The sequence below is a fragment of the Dermacentor variabilis genome, unplaced genomic scaffold (genome assembly GCF_050947875.1).
Source record: "Dermacentor variabilis isolate Ectoservices unplaced genomic scaffold, ASM5094787v1 scaffold_13, whole genome shotgun sequence".
NCBI classification, from domain to species: Eukaryota; Metazoa; Arthropoda; class Arachnida; order Ixodida; family Ixodidae; genus Dermacentor; species Dermacentor variabilis.
The window spans coordinates 25,085,699-25,104,788 of record NW_027460291.1 but is presented as its reverse complement, the minus strand read 5'-3'; the positions used below and the strand labels follow the sequence as shown (position 1 = coordinate 25,104,788).

At 44.6% G+C, this 19,090-nt stretch overlaps 1 protein-coding gene across 4 annotated transcripts in view; it reads right to left on the bottom strand.

Moving 5' to 3' along the window:
* LOC142566724 (serine/threonine-protein phosphatase 2A activator-like) overlaps positions 1–19,090 on the bottom strand; it is a 149,486-nt gene that overhangs the window by 66,915 nt on the left and 63,481 nt on the right. For all 4 annotated transcript variants that reach the window (XM_075677583.1, XM_075677584.1, XM_075677581.1 and 1 more), the window contains 2 exons: positions 7,559–7,676; positions 4,908–5,007 (listed from right to left, as the gene is read on the bottom strand). In XM_075677583.1, coding sequence (XP_075533698.1) covers positions 4,908–5,007; positions 7,559–7,676 — 218 coding nt within the window. The remainder of the gene's footprint in view (positions 1–4,907; positions 5,008–7,558; positions 7,677–19,090) is intronic.

The window sequence follows — 19,090 nt, the reverse complement described above, 5'->3', positions numbered from 1 at the left end:
TCAGACCGAACGCCGTTTTTCCTTCTCCTCATGGCCGCCTCGCTCCACGCAGGAGGATGATGTACTTGTGTGCCTGTGCCGACGTACTGGTGTCCGCAGTATGACAACGCTCATAGTGATATGAGACTTCGAGAATTATTCAAGGCAACATCTGTTATCTGTGCTGTCTGTTGCTTGAATTGACCAATTGAAGTTTACAGAAATAATAAAACACACAAACAGAAGGTCTGCATGTATTTATTTTACTTTGCACCAAAGCAAAAGAGATGTACTTCCGCTTCGTCTGCTTGTTCTCACGGTCGTGCGGTCACATGTGCAGGTACCGAAAATCATGCTCTGTGATCGCCTTGTTCTGCCTCAGTATTTGTGTAGCACTGAATTATATGGCTAGTCATGTTTCCTTGTGCACAGCATGTAAAATTCGTGCGCTGCATGAACGAGACAACAGCTCACGCGCGACACCGTCACAGAAGTGTGCAGCGCCCTCCGAAAAAAAGAGAGAGAAAATGGAGGAGGGGTTCGTGACGTAGACGTCACGAGATCCTCGAGGTCTGGTATGGGAGAACGTAGGGAAGGAATTTTGCTTGCGGAGGCTAGACGGGGCAAGTGGAGAGAGGGTCTCGCTATGTAGTGGAGCTTACCTTGTGGAATCATGGGTTCGCGGCACTGAAATATTTCTATCTTGGCTATTAATGAGCCGATTTGAAAAAAATTTGCGGCAGAACGCTCCCTAGAGGACACGTAACAACTTCTAGCGTATAAACAAAATTTGCTATGGATCCTGGTGAGGGGCCCTTAAAGGATGACCAGTTGGCAATATCACTTTCGTGGTTGTGGAACCACAGCTGAGAAACAGCTGAGAAACACCTGCCAGGCAAAAGTTGACATTGCTGAGTTTGTCGCCACCACCCCACTTATTGTGGGCGGTTATGCGCTCATACGAAGTGAGCCAGTCCTCAACATCGTGGTCGTCGTTGGTGTTGAAAAAGACAAGGTCTTGCTGTCTTAGTACTCTGGAGCAGGCCACCACCGGTGGTGCGCTAGCACCCTGCTGCGGCACGTCGGCAGGGATTGCCAAGGCTGGGTATAGAGTCCGGGTACTTAGTTCCAGGATGAAAAATGGAACCAGCATGCTCCACCAATTGATAGTACTGGTTTAGGGTTAGATGTGCTCGGCATTTTATATTATTAACAATATGAATGCACAGAAACAGGCAACGGCCGACCAAAAAACACCCCAACAACCACAGCATTCGTCTTCTGCTGGCGCCCATATTTGTCACTACAACCTAATAAAATTTGATCAGCAACTTTATATTTCAACTGCCTTTTCACTAAATATTATGTTTTGGTTATGTATCCAGTACCAGAGAAAAACTGCACTGGCATGCGTGCTGTGTTAGTGAAGATGAAAGCGCAGCTTTTGTGAATTATTTCAATGTACCTTTGATTTTATCTCGACAACAATATAACAGATGTGTGTTGGTCCTAAGGACACATGCATGTGGTACTTAGTTCAAAATCTTGAACCTACTGGTCTGAATTGATGCAAAACTCTTAAGGCTTACCAATGAAATATAGTAGCTAGCTGGGCGAGTCAATACATCTACATGACTACTTACAGCACACACATCAAACATGGACAAAGAAGAGAGACGTAACAGGAGCACTGACTCGCGACTAAAAGTTTATTGCTTACAGTCATATAGTAAATTCATCCCGCCACGATACTGCTGGGTATTTCCCCTTTTACTTGCTCTTCGGTCATGACCCCGTATTACCCTTGGGACACATCACTCCCCTTGATACAGGATTCGAGGACCGAGTATGCCCGCGACGCCATCGCCCATGCTGACCACGCACGCCAGCTTGCCCGTACTCGCCTGTTGGCATCGCAGAAATCTCACTGGCACGCTTACAATCGCCGCCATTGTGACACATATTTTTCACCAGGCTCTCTCGTGCTACTTTGGTCCCCTTGCCGCCGAGTGGGGCTCTCTGAGAAACTTCTTCCGTGCTAAAAAGGCCCTTAGTGTGTTTTTCCTCAAGTCACCAATGTCAATTACGAGATAATCCCCGAGACCTCCGCCATGCCACCCGGTTCCACGTCACCTGACGTTCTACACGTCTCTCGGCTTAAGCCTTACTATGCCCTTATCGACGGCCCCGTCTGAAGCACCAGGATGGTGCTTTTTCTGCCGGGGGTCGTGTTACAGTGGGAAAAGAGAACAAGGTCATCGATGGTGAAGAGGACGAAGTGGCAAGAGCCTCTCGGGATTCTCGGCAGCTGTTTATATACAGTTTGTAAATACACCGTGTAAATAGTTTTATACAAGTGACAATATTGTGACATACAGTATTTACTCGCATAATGATTGCACTCGCGTAATGATAACACCCCGAATTTTGTCGTCAAAATTCGCATTTTTTTAATTTCCCGTGTAATGATCGCACCCCGAACTTGCCGCAGCGATATGTCATGTGCCAAGTCTAGCTAATAATGATCCCGCTACCTGTCGAATGCTACGCGAACGACTCTTCAAGACAAACCAAGCGGTCTGCACGCACCGAACATTCTTAAGCATTCCTTTCATCACTTTCCGCACTTCCATGACAAAAAAAAAATGCTACAACCAAGCTTGCCTTTATAATGGTTGTGGTCAACAACAACAACAAACAAGGCGCCTTTCAACTCTTCTCGGCTGCACTCGTGGGCACGCAACAAATCGTGAGCGGCAATGATAGCAGCCACGTTTACACTGATGCATTAGAAGTGTACCCTATTCATACGCCGACGCTTGTAACACAGCTAAGATATTTGCCCAACCTTAGTGGAAACGTGCCGTATTAGGATAGTAGTGAAGACAAATGCCACAGTTTCCGCAGCATGCCCGCCATGTGTTCCTATGTCACTGGCAGCTAAGCGCGCCCATCTGTTTCTGTCCCCTCAAAGTGGACATGGCTACGTTATTGCCGCAAACTTGCCAATATTAACTATATTATTCATTACTGATACGGAAGAAACTGTTTCAATACACGTCATGTACTCACGAGAAGAAGAAAAATCACGTTCAGCACGTTCGGCTTGCTCTGCCGACCGCCATTTTTGTTTTGGTGTCCCGCACTACATACAGTGGCAGCCGCCTATTTGTTGACCTGCTGTCATCCCGCATCAAATACGGAATGAAAAAAAACTATTATTTTTTTCGGGAAATTTAACCCGCGTAATGATCGCACTCCTGAATTTGCGTCAATTTTTTTTTTTTACGAAAAAGTGCGATCATTGTGCGAGTAACTACAGTACTTCTGGGAGGCATCCTGAAGAGCCAGCTGCTGGTAAGAGTCTTGGAGGTCGAGCTGCATGAACTTCTGTCCCCCGGACAATGCTGACCAGATATCTTCATTTCGGGGCAGCGAGTACTTCTCGACGGTAGTGACGGGGTTGATGGTAATTTTGGCATCACCGCAGATCCTGACACAGCCATCTCGCTTGAGGACTGGTACGATGGGAACAGCCCATTCAGACGTCTTGACGGGCACCAGGATGTGCTCTCGCTGCAACCGTTGTAGCTCCTGGGTGACCCTGTCCTTCAGGGCAAACGGCAGTGGGCAAGGCTTGAAAAAATGAGGCCGGGCTTCCTTAGGCACATAAATGCCAGCCGTCGTGCCGACGAATGTGCCCACCCCTGGCTGGAACAGGGACTTGAACTTGGTTAGGAGGCTGGAGACGTCTTTCACCGCAAGCAGGCTGGCTTCCTGGTACTCTGGCAGACGAACGCATAGTGCATGAATCCAGTTTCGGCCCAGCAGCGTCGACGACGACCCCTTGGTTAAGGGAAAGGATCCTTTTTGTTCACTTTACAGACATTAGCCAGCCCAGATAACCCCCTTACGAGAGCACGCAGCGCCGCCATCTTTCTTGTTCACTTTATGGACATTAACCAGCCCAGATAACCCCCCTAGGAGAGCATGCAGCGCCGCCATCTTTTTTGTTCACTTTATGGACATTAGCCAGCCCAGATAACCCCCCTACGAGAGCATGCAGCACCGCCATCTTTTTTGTTCATTTTACGGATGTTAGCCAGCCCAGACACCCCTCCTACAAGACCACGCATACGGCTCATTCATACAGGTCCATCAGGTAAACAGCTTCGCTGTAAAAGGTCATTGCACACACACACCATCTGCGCAGGTGAGCATCTTGCAGAAATGCTTAGAGTGATAAGAAACGAGATACAAATAAATTTTTCCGACAATCCGAAGCAAACATACACGAATGCCAATTGCGCAGGTGTGAGCAGGCAGCAGTAAACTTGGTGAAGCAGAATTACTGCCACCACCACAGAGCGAAATGAAAAATCAAGTTTTGGCAGAAGCCAAGGGATGGAAGCACAAACAGAATTTTTGCTTCAAGTCAGGGAAGGTAAGAGCATCTAAAAGAGGGGCATTAGGCAGCGTCCCTCCGGAGGTATCTTCATTTTAAAGAGGCGCGTCTTTCCAAACACGTGGTGGCCGGTGTACATGTACAGCCTGACCATATGGGGTTTGTTCCCACCCTCTAGGGGTCCAAGACCAGCGCTGATAAACACACTGGGATGTCTTCAGAAGAGCCACTTGACTCCAGCACCATAGCAAGGTTTACACAGCAATGAACCATGCTAGCAAGAGGGTTTGCCATTGCTAGCGGTCCTCCTTGTTGTGTGAGCCGAGTCGAACACACCACGATTGTTTTTCCAGAGTGGTACCACGTGACCAGCACTCCTTTGTCTCATAAAGTGCTTGCCGTGAAATGCCGAGCATGGTAAATGCGGGCCACATGGCAATAAGAACCAACCATAAAAGGTGCACCAATGGGATTTTTTGGGGTCACGGGAGTGTAGGCAGATAGACACCAGCCACACACTTACCTCTGAAAGACACGCAAAACAACTGCGGGAGAGTCGGCCTCAGTCAAGGCTCCCACTTTGAACAGGCAGCACAGGAACATGGCAAAGCTCATCTCATGACCTGCATGCAAGCATTACAGTGCTGCACACAACTGTGATCTAAATGGGGTTTGAGATGCATTCATCTTGCAGCAAGAAGCAAAAGGAGTGCAGGCAACTCAGGGTTCTAGCAAAGAGGGATACAGCCTATGCCCATTACAAAGGATCTGCATACAACATATTTTCAGATATAACAGGCCTTTCTTAGTTTTGGCTGGCTATGTTATTTTTGCAATAAATACTACTAAAACAACTGCTACAACAAACTATGAGCTAGAACATACGAAATTTTAGGCAATTTTTGTCTAGACAATGCACATAAAACATACTGTGCTGTGGTTATGCGTGTGTGCTGCGGTTTGTTGTATGCAACTTTTTCCAACACTAGTAGAAAGTATGAAAATGCACTTTCTCTTAAGAAATAAATGCACCAATGGCAAGCTTCCCACAACGACTTGCTGCACTGCACCTTGCCAACTAACGGCAACTTTTCTGGGCAACCATGTACATGAATTATCATCGCTCGCCATAGTAGGCTCGGTGCCAAGTGTGTGACTAGGTGTAGCCTACTTTCCTTCCAAGCCATAGCCGATAGCGCTTCAGAAACAATGGCTGATGATCACAAAATGTATTAGTTTGAGATCTCTATCCTCAAATCACAACAATTCACGCAAAAAAGACTGGCTTCTATTTGCAGCGTCCAGGCTGCAAAGCACGTGATGAGGTCCAGCCATCTCACATGCGGGCTCAGACAGTAACTTAACTAACATCAATTTATTCTATCGGCCATTGTTTTCCATGAAAAAAAGAATTGTAGCCAATATGTCAGTGTCGGCGGTAGTGGTGTCATGCTTTGGCCAGCTGGCATGGCAGGGAGCTGGCTGCAAGGGCAGAATTATCACTTAAGCCCATTTCTTTGCGAACAGGAAAATCTTGCCCGTCTACAGGGAAATCATGCAAAACTGCCATTTGTCAGCAGCCAGCATATGAAAATCAATATAGACAGCAATGTGCTATGCTGCTAGTGTGCTTGCACCATTACTCTACAGTAGACTTGTGTTAATTCGACCCCGATGGGACTGACAAAATTGACTTAATTATCCAGCAGGTCAAATTAAATAAGATGCAGCAGAAGAGCCAAAACAATGCTTATTCATTTGACAGTATTGGCCCGATCAGAACATGTCGCGTCCAAAGCAGAAAACTAATGTAGAAATGACATTAAAGCTCCCAAACAAAACAAAAATCTAATGCAGACCCGATTTTTTAACAAGGAAAATCGGCAAGGGCCCAATATGTGTTGCACAATGGCAGCCCGTTTCCAAAAGTCAGCTTCACAGAATGGTATTTAACATCAGCTTCGCCGCAATACATTCGTGTCAGGCGCATACAAACACCGCAAAGATGATTTTGGTTTTGTGTCCAATTGCACCTCGGAGGCCATTTTCGGCCTAATTTTCCTGAAGAAAAGAGAAAAGGTGTGCATCGGGTAAATACCATAATCGGACATTGTGAGCGACATGAAGACCTTCCTTGGGCAGGCCAAAAGCGGTACATGTTCAACACAGCCCCGCCGAGACGGATGTTGCCACTAAAGGGGTCGCTATTAAGGTCATCACAGGAGTCAGGCACATGCATGCTGACTGGTCATGTATGAATTATCCAACGAAGGTCAATATTACTATAGAAAAAAAAAACAAAAGCTTGGGCCCATATCAATGTATGGGCACTGGCCGGGACCTTCAGTCGGAATCGAATTAACTAAAGTTGAATTAACAGAATTGTACTGTATATGAATTTTTTTCCCTTTCTCTATTTTTTATTCTCAATTTTTATTTGCTTTTATGATTGCCTCCAGGTTTTTATAATCAAACACTAGACTGTGGTATATATGAAGCTTCACTATTTCACAACTTACTGCAGCTCTAATTCTGGATAGAATAGACCTGAGATATAATTAACATTTCTCATTGGATAATTAGCCTGTTGTAATGAGCATCAACTGAACTGTAAATCCCCTTCAGACACCAGTTAATTCTGTCGAAAGTCAAGCATTATAGAATAGAAAAACGTTTTAAATATGACGTGGTTTAAAGAAAGAAATCAACAAAGTCTTGGGTCTCTTCCACATTGCCAGTCTTCACACCACTTTTCTGGCTAAATATCACGCGCCAACAAGCCAAGCAAGAAATCCTTTGAAGATAGGAGTTTTAACACATTTACTGCATCCTTAGTATCATTAAAGACATACAGCAGCCAAAGAGATACAGCAAACAGAATTAAATTGAGGGGGTTTAACATCCTGAAATTTCACACAGGGTTATGAGGCACACCACCCTGTGGGTTAATTTTGACCAACTGGGGCTTTTTAACATGTGCCCACGAAGCACGGTACAGAAGTGTCTTTGCATTTTGCTACAGCGAATTGTGGCTGCCGTGGCCGGGAGTCAAACCTGCAACCTCATGCTCAACGCCACAGCCACTGATATACAGTGTCAGTTCAAAGTGATGCCATTTGTGACTTATGCGCCACTTGTTTGAATTTCTTCATGCCACAGTGAAGCCACTCCTACCTGTGCCATAGTCGATTCGAGTTATGTTGCCAAAGCTGTCATTGAAGTAGGGCACCAGCTCGATGAGGGAGAGGTGGAACTTGCTTGGAAGCGCCTCGCCCAGAAGCCGCACACTCTCCTGCACACCACAAGGTTCGGAATCACCCACCCAGTGACAGAACACACAATGTTTGCCAGAGCCCAGCAACAGCCCGTTTTCATGGAGGTGGAATCTGTTAGAGCAGTAGCAACTGTTCTTCATTGTATGGTGACAAGTATAAATAAAACCTGAATTCACTATTTTTGAAATGTAAAGCCTTCTTTGCTGTTCAAATACTACAAGGAATAATGCAGTCTTGAGGAAGAAAAACCAATGTAAGTGATGGCTATCTGCACTCGTGTCGGGATCCCTAGCTGCCATCTAGTGTGAAATATCTTGATATAAAAGCACAGACAATAGAACAGCTACTGCCATCTATGTTCTGATAGAAAAAACACCCTTTCACAGTTTCTTTTCATTACCAACTACTCAGAAAGTGGCAAAGTACTCATGATAAGATCAGCTCATCATGAGCCAAAAAGTGGTAGTCGCTCCTTATCAGCTGAGGTCACCAAGAGCCCATAAAGGGTTAAAACAATGTGTGATGTTGTAGCACCACGAGTATTTCCTTCAATAAGCACAACACTTCAGGTGCACCTGGTGATGTGCCATTTCTATGTTTTATTACTGCCATTGTCATGGTGGACCACGTAACTGAAACCAGTTACTTCTCCTTTAATAACTCCGCAGTTGTCCGAATGTCAAGTTGTGAACATTGTTACATGCATGTTTCAAATAATGTAAATTATCTTTTCATTTTAATAAACTGACTCCCCACAAACTTTACATTTCACTTAGTTGAGCAATCATGAAATATTGGGCTTGATGTTCACAGGTCATTTTACTCGAATGTTTGTATTCAGTTAAATTCAGATATTTCGAAATGAACTTGAACACCACTAAATTAACTCTTTCGTTACCGCTAGAAATGTGCTCATTTTCGGTGATTTTATGTTCTAACATGTTATTTCAAGACATAATAGCCACAATGTATACTTCGATACATAAAATTATCCATGATCACTTGTGTTTTGAATGGTTGTAAAGCAAGTAATAATTGTTCATACAGTTTTTTAGAATTCTTATCTGAATTAAAAGGGTGATGGTTAGGGCTAGTTGATTTTCCATTAGGCTGCATGGTGGAGTGCGAAGCGGGACAGGTGACACAGAAAAAGCACTTGTCCTTGTTTTTCTGTCCAATATCCCGCTTCGCACTCCACCAGACACTCTTATGTGAAACTTCAAGGTACACGAATGGAAGTAATAATTTACTATTGTGAGTACTAAGAGTAAAACAATTAACCGACGATTAAGATACTGCTTAATGCAAAATTTCAGTGCAGCTTTGTACGTATCTTCATTTCACGATATATTGAGGCAAAGAATTTGAGAGAGACATGTAGCAGAGTTGTCAATTAATCGAAAATCTGACATGCGGGTCAAGCAACTCGGCTTTTATACACGACTCGGCGAAAGTTCCAGTGTAATCACTGGTGCCGCTTGGCTTTCAGAAAGTACTACACAACTACACAATTCGCGTCGCGCATGCAATTGAATTACAAAGCAATCACAAACCATGACATTGAAACAAGTGCGAACGAGACCAAACCAAGCAAACCAAACAAGTGCGAGCGAGAGCTGACGCGAGCAGATGATAGTACAAAATGAGCTGTCCGGCTGAGACCAGATACAAGTACGCATTGAGCAATCGGGCGCGTATGACTTTCCTGTGCGTACCCCCTTTCCCCCCCCCCCCCAAAAAAAAACAAGAGTGATACTCTGTTCACACTTTTCTCACCAGCACAACAGTGGGACAATACATGTGTCCAGGCAAAACAGGGAAGCTGGTCCCTCAACAAAGAAATCTTCAGAGAAAAATAAAACTGGGATGGATAGCATGCATGGATCTGTCTCTTGAAAAGGAATCAGAGGAGCCTTCTTGCTTAATAAGCTACACAAGTAGTGCGGTGGTCTCACTCCAAGCATTTTGCAGTGCAGTTGCTTGTACGGAATAGCTACTTCATGCATTACAACTCTTGCATACAAGGTTATGCCAGATCACATATGATCTGCGCACATCTGTGTTGCCAGTGTGTGACATGCAGATACTATGTTCCTGTTTTGAGTGCAAGTAATTGGCTGTGGCTGCTGGTTGCACAAACGTGTCACTCCGCTTGTTTGGCAGTAAATAAGTTAAAATTATGGTGCCTTCCAGGTAATAATTATGACTTATGGTACACCATGTAAACCTCTATCTTTTTTTCATATATGATGGGTCGTGAATGCAAGGAAGTGAGAGAAGACTGTTTTATAACCCTAATGCGAGAGTTGTCTGCTATTCATGAAACACATAGTAATAGGGGACCAATACTTGGAGGATAACAAAGAAACTTGAGAAGAAACTACAACTGTGCAACAAGCTATAGAATGGTAATTGTAGGTGTAGCAGATAGGAAGAGGTTAGCATGGATAAGATAGGCAACTGACATTTATATATAACTGTGCCATACTATGTTGTGTCATTTAAACGTATTGTTAGTATTTTATTACGTAACTCTAGCATTGTATGTTGTCATCGTATTTAATTTGAGTTTTCCTCATGATGTATATCACGCCACTGTGTCTGCTTTCTTTTTTTAAATTTATTTTTACTTATGTTTTTCCTAGCTCACTGCTGTTCTCACATGTCTCTACATTTTATCAATACCAAGGGCTATAGACTGACTTTGGCACCCTTGTTTGTAGATTATCTGTAACCCATTCAGTGTATGTTAAACCAAAACTGCTGTTTCACCTTTTTCCGGTGATGCTTTCATCAAGTTACTACTATTATCACTGCACTCCAGCCTGACATCCACAAAACCGTATAAGATCATGGTGCCTATGTTACAACATAGTGCGACGTTCTCGGTGCACGGGTGAGCATTGCTTGCAGCCAGTAACACTATGCTGCTTCTGCTGCATCCACCGAAAAGCCGTCCCCTCTATAGACCTCTTCATCGGGCGAGGAGGAAAGGGCGGGCAGCGAGCCTTTCCTCCTTTCTGGCTTGGGCGATCCGGCGCGGCACTGCTTGAAAGTATTGCTGTCGCTTGCTGCGGAACGATTTCTAGATGTTTCAGATCGTACTCTGTGAAATTTACACAATGTTCGTTCATATAAGATCGTCAGAGGAGCCTTTCTATGCATTTTACTGATGCATAGTACGCGGAAATATCTCTTGAGGGCACAAACATGTGACGCGCATCATCAGCCGGGGTGTGTGTATGTGTTGTGAACCTTTTTGTCTATATCGATTTTAATTGAACAAAGGAAACCGGTGTCTCTGTATTACCAGTATGAAATGATAAATTTGCTCACTATCTGATCACTTGGCGTAGGGACTAAAAACATGAAACATAAGAGCGCATGCTCGTGTACAGCCAACCTAAGGCAACTACAAAACATCTAAGTGGCAGGCGCTATCAAATATTTGTTATACACCGGCATCGTTCTCACGCATTTCTAATCTAGTAGGCCTGAAATCACTATATGTCTACGCTAGCCTACCTGCATGAGGCCGATGGCGCTGCTCAACACAGCGATCACTGCGGTTGGTGAACCAGCATGATACATATATGAACTATGTGATTCGGCATTGCCTCTTTGTCCTGTAAAGCCATAATATATAAGAGGGATCGCATAAAAAGAATGCGCTGGCTATTTTTGAGTACAAAATTTCCATAATACGTGTGAGTGCTTAGTAGAGAATGGAACAAACACAACTGAAAAAAAAATTCGGATGTCATCCTCTTTCTCGAAAAAGAAGGAGAAAACGGGCTAACACCGCAATACGAGCTCGCATAGTCACGCCGCACAACGTTTATAGATCTATAAACATTGATGCCACATGCTTGAACCATGCGCTATATAGAACAAAGATATCTGTAATCCAGACCCTACCACTGCTAAGGACGCTCGCGCAGTTCGTAAACAGTCGCTTTGCTGGACAAGACAAGTATAGTTCACACTGTAGGGTATGCCGTTTTTACTAGCCAAAACTATTTTATTCATGGAGGGAAACCTCATCCACCGAATCAAGTAGTAACGCAATGTAATCTGCAGCTAACAGTTTGAACGCTTGTCAAAGTATAACAGCACAGCGCCTATCGTAGCAGAACGGTACCCACGCTTTTACGATTGTCGTGTATGTTTCATTGCTCCTAAACCGCAGCTTAGAACTAAAGGATAACACTGCAATAAGGTCACATTAGTGAACGGAAAATTCAGGAATGCAGAATTGATCTCCGAGGCTGATTGTAGGCTCAAACATTCACACACACATCGCACTGCGTGCTCCGTCCGCCTCAACGCCAGCAGAAACTTCGGCCATACCAACTTAAACCACTTGAGCACGTCTCACAGAACCGTTTACCATGTAGAAGACGCATGCCATACTAAATGGACCACACAAGCGCAAGAAGAAATGCCAGAAACTACCGACGAGCATAAACCTGCCATGCAAGACGGATCACTCACCCAAGCCAGCATGCCGACTGCCCATAGATGGCGCTACTGCGTAGCAATATGGTGGCACCCATGAAAAAACGGTGTACATGTATACTACGATGTGTGTGCCATCGTCTGCTCTCTTCGGAGCATTCGCAGAACAATTCCCAACCAGCACACCACTTTGAACGGCCGTCTACGACCATCTGCAAAGTGGTGCGAGTGCCTTTTTTCGTTGCAGTCCCATCAGATTCGTGCATTTTGAATCAACGTGGCTTGGCAGTATTCTGCACAACAGGCATTTGCTCTCGTTTTATTAGTGCACTGTCTGCAGTGCAAGCACAAGCGCTCGATGTATATTCAGGAAATTTTCGTGGTATGATGCATTTAGCTTGATCACTGAGCTCACGGGTGAAACAGTCTCTGAGCCTCTTCCAGAGCTTTGGGCATTCTTCAGTTACAAAAAGAAATGAAGGGGGAAAAAAACATGACGGTGTATGCTGCAAGAGAGAAACTCTCACTGTGCACCAAATGTGCAAAGAAGGTGAACACAGCCACAGCCGTAGCTCACCTGTGGTGAGACTGCTGTGCTGCCTGATGTGCAGGGGCGTAGCCAGGAAGGGGGGGGTGCTTATGGGCTTCGCTCCCCCCGCCCGAAATTTTTTCGTGCTGTCCATGCACCGCTGACCAAAGCAACCCCCAGCGCCAGAAATAATTCTGGATTTTGTCTAATATGTCTTTTTCGCACTCGAAAAAACATTTCACCGTGAACATTGCGAACTTAGGCTGGATTTTGCAGCAACACCCATGCACCGGGAGTCACATAACACAAGCAGCCCCATCCAAGCACAAAGTTTCAAGGACGTTTTGATGGCGAACGGGGTCGCCGCGGCAACTCGGAGAGTCCGCGGAACCTACGGAGCGCACGGATGTCAATTCCGAAACTTTATAGGTATAAAGTTGTCCTAAACTTTTGATGTGAAAGGTGCATTGACATTTCCAAAGTTGTGCTTTAGATTTTCAATTGTGGAACTTTGGGGGTTTAATGTTGCTATAAACATTTGACGGCAAAGATGCATTGATTTTTCTAAAGTCGTACATCGGAACATACACAAGACAAGCCAAATCAAAACACTATCAGACAAGCTGCCAAAGCACGCAGCGAGGTCCGATGAAACGAAGTGCTTTTGTGGTTCATTTCTGCAGTCATGTCACAGAAAAAAATATCAACATTTTTTTTTACCTACGCCAAAGCATCCATGTCAAGAGACTAAAGCCAGCAAAGGTAACTACATTCTTATTTATTTTTTCTACTTTGACTTTTATTCGCGAGGGCACATTGAGCCTCTTCAATTTTATTGTTCTCGCTACTCTACCCGCGGGCTGCCAGAACCAACCAGAGCGCATGCGTTTTTCTCGTGTTGCCCCAACCGCTACGCGTTTGGTTTTCTCTGGCCGAGAGGATTTTCGTCTGGCAGTTTTGGACGCTTTGTGGCTAGCAGATGAGAAAAAGAAACAATGGCTGCTCGCCGCCATCACTGTGGGGACTCAACGAATTGCGCCGCGTTCGCTGGAGCGCAACCTCTCCGGAAAGTCTTGTATCGCCGGTGCAGGATATCGAGCAGTATGCGTAAGGTTTTCGGTGGACCAAGCGTCTCATGTTTTCTTCGATATGTCCATGGAATTATCATGCACTGGATGCACCCAACCAAATTCTCATGCCTATGCCGATATTGTGATGTATCAGACACCCTCCAACACATGGTGTTCGTGTGCCCACAGTCAAGATGATGCCTCAGAACCGCTACAAGCGACCGAAGGAACGTGGGCGGCAATGCTAAAGGCACAGAACCTGGAAGATCAGTGAAGTCTGGTGGACCGAGCCTAGGTTGCGGCATTAGCCAGTGGTTTCCTGGAGTAAGAGAGCCGCCCACTTAGGGTGAAGAAAGAACACTTTCTCGCTGTTTCTCACAATAAACGTTCATTCCTCCTCATTCCTCCTTCGCTAGTCACATTACGTGCCCAAAGTAGACACTCGATTGTGGCCAAGATACTTTCCCTTGCGTTTTATTTATTTCGGTGCCCCCACCCCACAAAAGGAAAAAAAAAAAAAGACATTGTTGCGGCGCAGCGAATTGTCACATGGTGAAAGTTCGATTTTGTTACTTCTTTTGCGGAAAGTAATGGGCCATGGGACACTTCAGTTACTGGACACTCTTATTATATTAGTGTGATAGAAATTAGATGGACACTCCAGGCACATTCCTGTTGTCGCCCTCATCTTCTGTATAAAGTCCAAGGGCGATAACATCGTGTCCGCGCGCCGTACGCTGTATATGCGAGTGAAAGCGTGTGTGTGTGCGGGGGGGGGGGGGGGGCACGGTTGAGTCGACGATGGTGGCTCAGTCTTGCGTGCACAAAGGAGAAAAGCGGGGAAGCAGCCCGCCGCCTTCCGTCACACGCGATTCAACAGGGGGAACGGATGGAATGGGGGCGGGATCCAGGATTCCGCGAATCTGTGATTGCGCAACATGTTTATTTGCCTTGTTCGACGCATTATATACAGTGACTTTTTCTTAGTTACGTAGATTTATTGGAGACTTATACGTATATTTAAATATCTTGTTGCGAGTTTTTGTGTATACATGCAGTGAACTTTGTTTCCAGTGACGCATTTTTGCCCTTTATCAAGCTGTATCTTTGCATTTCTAATGTACGAGGGCGAGTCAAATGAAGGTGAGCCTACCCACCCCGCGCAATACAGGTTTGGTTCACTATCTGCGAGGCATGAGGGTAGCACACAGGCATCGCTCATTTACAAAAGTAACACGCAGGTGTAAGGATAAATGTTCTTTAATGCACTCATACACTGGGTTGAACATTATTGCGTGACGTAATGCACGCTCCAGAAGTTGAGCAGCGTGGTGTCGTGAGGTTTTTGACAGCTGAAGGTGTCTGCCAGAAAAGAAATTAGTCACCGTATTTGAACATAATAAGTCACCGTAAATTGAACATTTAATTTCATTGGCCACTGTGAAGCGTTGGAGCAAATGGTTCAGAGAAGGACGTGAAAGTTGCAAAGACAATCCAAGACCGGGCCAAAGCCACCGTGCAATCACCCCTAACAAAATTGCAAAGGCTGATGAGCTGATGAGACAAGAACAGAGGATAAGCATCGATGAACTGGCAGAGCGTGTGAACATCAGCCGTGGTTCGGTTCACGCCATAATTTATGAACATCTCGGTTATTGACTCTCGTGTGCGCAATGGATGTCCAAGATTTTGAATCACCGCCTTAGAAGACGGAGAAGTTCGGCGCTACCTTGACTCTAGCAGGGAAGAAGTTTGGGAGTGTTGGTGGGATACATACAAACTGGATACATAGCGCAAGACACATCCCTGTGTCATTCTTGCGCTATGTATCCCAGTTTGTATGCCTTGACTCATCTGATCCGGTATGAGAATGAGGATGACGATTTCTTGTCTGCAATTGTGATGGGAGGCGAACCATGGTGCCACTTCTGCGAGCCTGAAACAGGACGGCAAAGCTTACAGTGGAAACATTCGTATTCAACCCCCCCCTCCCCCCCCAATAAAGCAATGGCCGTCATTTCCGCCGGAAAGGTGTCGCTGACTTTTTTTTCGATCATCAGGGACCATTACTGACAGAATTTGCTAAATCTTGAGACACTATCAACGGTTTCCAATATTGTGGAACGTCGGATCGGCTGCGTGTCGCAATCATAACAAACGACGTGGAAAATTGACGAACAGGGTCATCTTGTTCCACGACAATGCCCGTCCCCGTGTCGCTGATGTGGTTAATACAAAACTGGCAAAGCTTAAGTTGGAAACGTTGCAACATCCACCATACACCTCAGAGCTGTCGCCTTGCGACTTCTACATTTTGGGGCACCTGAAGAAACAGCTCAAGGGAATCAGATTCATGTCAGACGATGACTTCATGTTGCAGACTTTTTGAAGCAGCAACCCAAGGAGCTTTATGAGAGGGGAATCACATGACTTGTTAGTCAACGGGACAAATATCCAAATGCTCATGGAGACTACTTTTAAATAAAATACCCTGTTTGTCATACATTCGCATTGCCTCACTTTCGTTTGACTCGCCCTCATATATTATGCAGAACTTCTGCTTTCTATACATGCTCTCTGTTGCGGCTATAATTTCGATGCAATTACTCACGATACACGACTGGTGACAGCTGCTCTTGCATAATACATTGGAACAAATGACAGCGTCACTGAGCTTTTTCACTGGCCATTGCATGTGTACAGGAATGTAAACAAGGTTCTTCAATGACAAAGTTTCATTACCATATTTGTTCTCAACTTGTTCATTTCATGGCCTTTACATTTTTCCTATCAACGGCATGCACTGTTTAGCTGGTTTCGAACTGATATAGTTCTAAAGTTCGTGTGATATTTTCTTTACTTATTAAATAGACAAAAACATGGAAGCATTCATATCAGTTATCTTGGGCACAATTTTTTGCACATATGGGTATATTCCTTTATGAAAAAAAATACATATTTTACTTGTTTTGACAGTGCGTAGCGTTCAACAGTTTGTTTGCAGCATCTTTGGCAATTGCAATGCAGTTATTATTTATGTATTTGATCCCTCGACAAATTGTTTAAGAGGAAGCTTTAGCTCGGGCCCAGCTCCGACACGGCCTTTCAAATGCATGTAAAACACAGAAACGCTTTTCTGAGATAACCTCTGGATTGCTTCTAATAAAATTTGTTGCATTTGAGAGAGAAAGTTGAATTCTAGTGTGTGTTGAAAGCGGAATTTCGATTTAGGGCCTGAATTTTGTTTAAAATGTTTTGAAAATTTCGAAAGTTCGAAAATAATGGAAACATGACATTTACAAACTAATAGCTCTGCATGAAGAATACATATTGCGCTTCTGTAAACGCCATCTACTATAACAGTCAAATAGGACAAATTTGGTGTGTGAATTTGTACCTTACGTGAATCGGTTACGTTGTGTGCAAGGGTTCTGCAAAAGCCGTATTTCCGTAATACTAAATTTTTTTAGATTCATGTGCAACATATAAATTTTTTCCGTTGCAGATGTACTATTATATGCAATTCACAGAATTGTGATACCATTTTTCATTGTTGAGTTAGAGTTTAAAACTTGATAGTTTCGTTTACTGAAAATTGGAGATTTTTGCCAATTTTTAATAAAGAATTGACAACCTAAAGGAAAATTCAAAACAAACAGTCACTAGAATTTAAGTTCTTTTTTCTTTTAATGCAACCAACTTCATCATATTTGAAGCAGTGGTTGCCGAGAAAAACGAATTCTCCTTCTACAAGTATTTAGATAGGAGCACCCAAGCTAAAGCTTCCCCTTAAGGAGGAGGCCGAGCTACAATGTGAGCCTCCCGCGAACAAAATTTCTGGCTAAGCCACTGCTGATGTGCTCCCATGCATTCGCCTTTCGCTGCTGGTCTCAGAAATCAAGACGCTTTGTGTCATAAACACAGGCATGCTGTCTAATCGCTTCAAGCAGCCGCTGAACAACATTATCCAACACACCACTCATATTTGCTCTGTCCATGCTACTCGCACCGCTCACACAGGCACCCACCATTTTCCTGTGTGCAGTGCATTGTGGGTCGGTGCAGTTGGTGCAGTTGGCACACATTGGCAGCTGCCAGTTACGTAGTGCATCGAACTATAGACGCTGTTCTCACCAATGTGACGTGCGTGCACTCATGCCATGTCGGACTATACATGCGCCAAGGGTTCGTCTACCCATACTGTATGCGCGCTGCAAATGCTACAGTGTACATGCTCAAATTGATATGGGCGCCATCAATGGCTCAGGAACTTATGATCATGCTCGTACAAATACAGTCTATGCTCGTTACAACAGACCCACGTACAACAGACTTTCGGATATAAGGAACCATATTTCAGCCTTAGTTTATTCTACCTATTTCATTAATGCAATGAAGTTCACTTTTAACAGGCCACGCTACAACAGACTATCGGCTACAGCGGATGAAATGAGCGGCAATATTTTTCAAAAATGGCCGTATAAAACATACATTTACAGTGTCGACACGGACTGACAACTGACTTGCGAGGGTCAGCCAATGATCGCAGCTCAATATCGTGTGCGCGAGGAAGGGAGGAAGGCATGGCAAAAACGTGCAGCACAGGAAGGGTGAGGGGAGTCTACTCCGGCAGCGGCTGCTTACGGCGTGGCTGCCATATCTTCAAACTGATCGGCGATGTCGACAAAGTTCTCACCCACCGTGGGTGCTGTATCTTTAAAGCGATCTGCGATGTGGACAAAGTGCACCCAGTGCCGGTAGCTTCGTACGTGCAGTGCTTTCAACATTTAGTTTGTGCTGAAGTGAGAGACAGCACGAAGGTCAATTTGTTGGCTGCTGCTGCCACACTTATCTTGCTTAATTTGCTATAGCAATTGATGTTTCACCTTTCAGGTGAAATTGCAACTTTTGTTTTTTTTTTTTACTTTGTACGTTCGTCACTCACTCTTTGCAATAATGTTGTTAGACATCACAATGAAAGTTTTGGAAGTGAGGCGTTTCGGATAATACGGACTTCAGATAAAGCGGATGTTTTTTGTTGGATTATCAGGGTCCGTTGTAACGAGAGTAGACTCTAGTCGACAGACTGGCATCTGGTCATCAGATCCAAGAATAGCCGACTGCACGACCAGCACTGCAGCTACTACTACCGAGTTGTTTTGCGGGAAGTTCACTCATCTCTTGCAAGTTTGTTGTTTGTCTGCCTGGTGCCGAGGGTGCAGCCACCTACAGTGTTGCAGGCAGCTGGCAACTCTGTGCCAGCCCTGTGTATGTAAGTGCTTCGTTTAAAATAAAGGTTGGTTCATTGTCTCTTACACACATCATGGCCTTGACGATGTGAGGAGTTAGAATAAAAAGTTGGAGTGAGAATGTG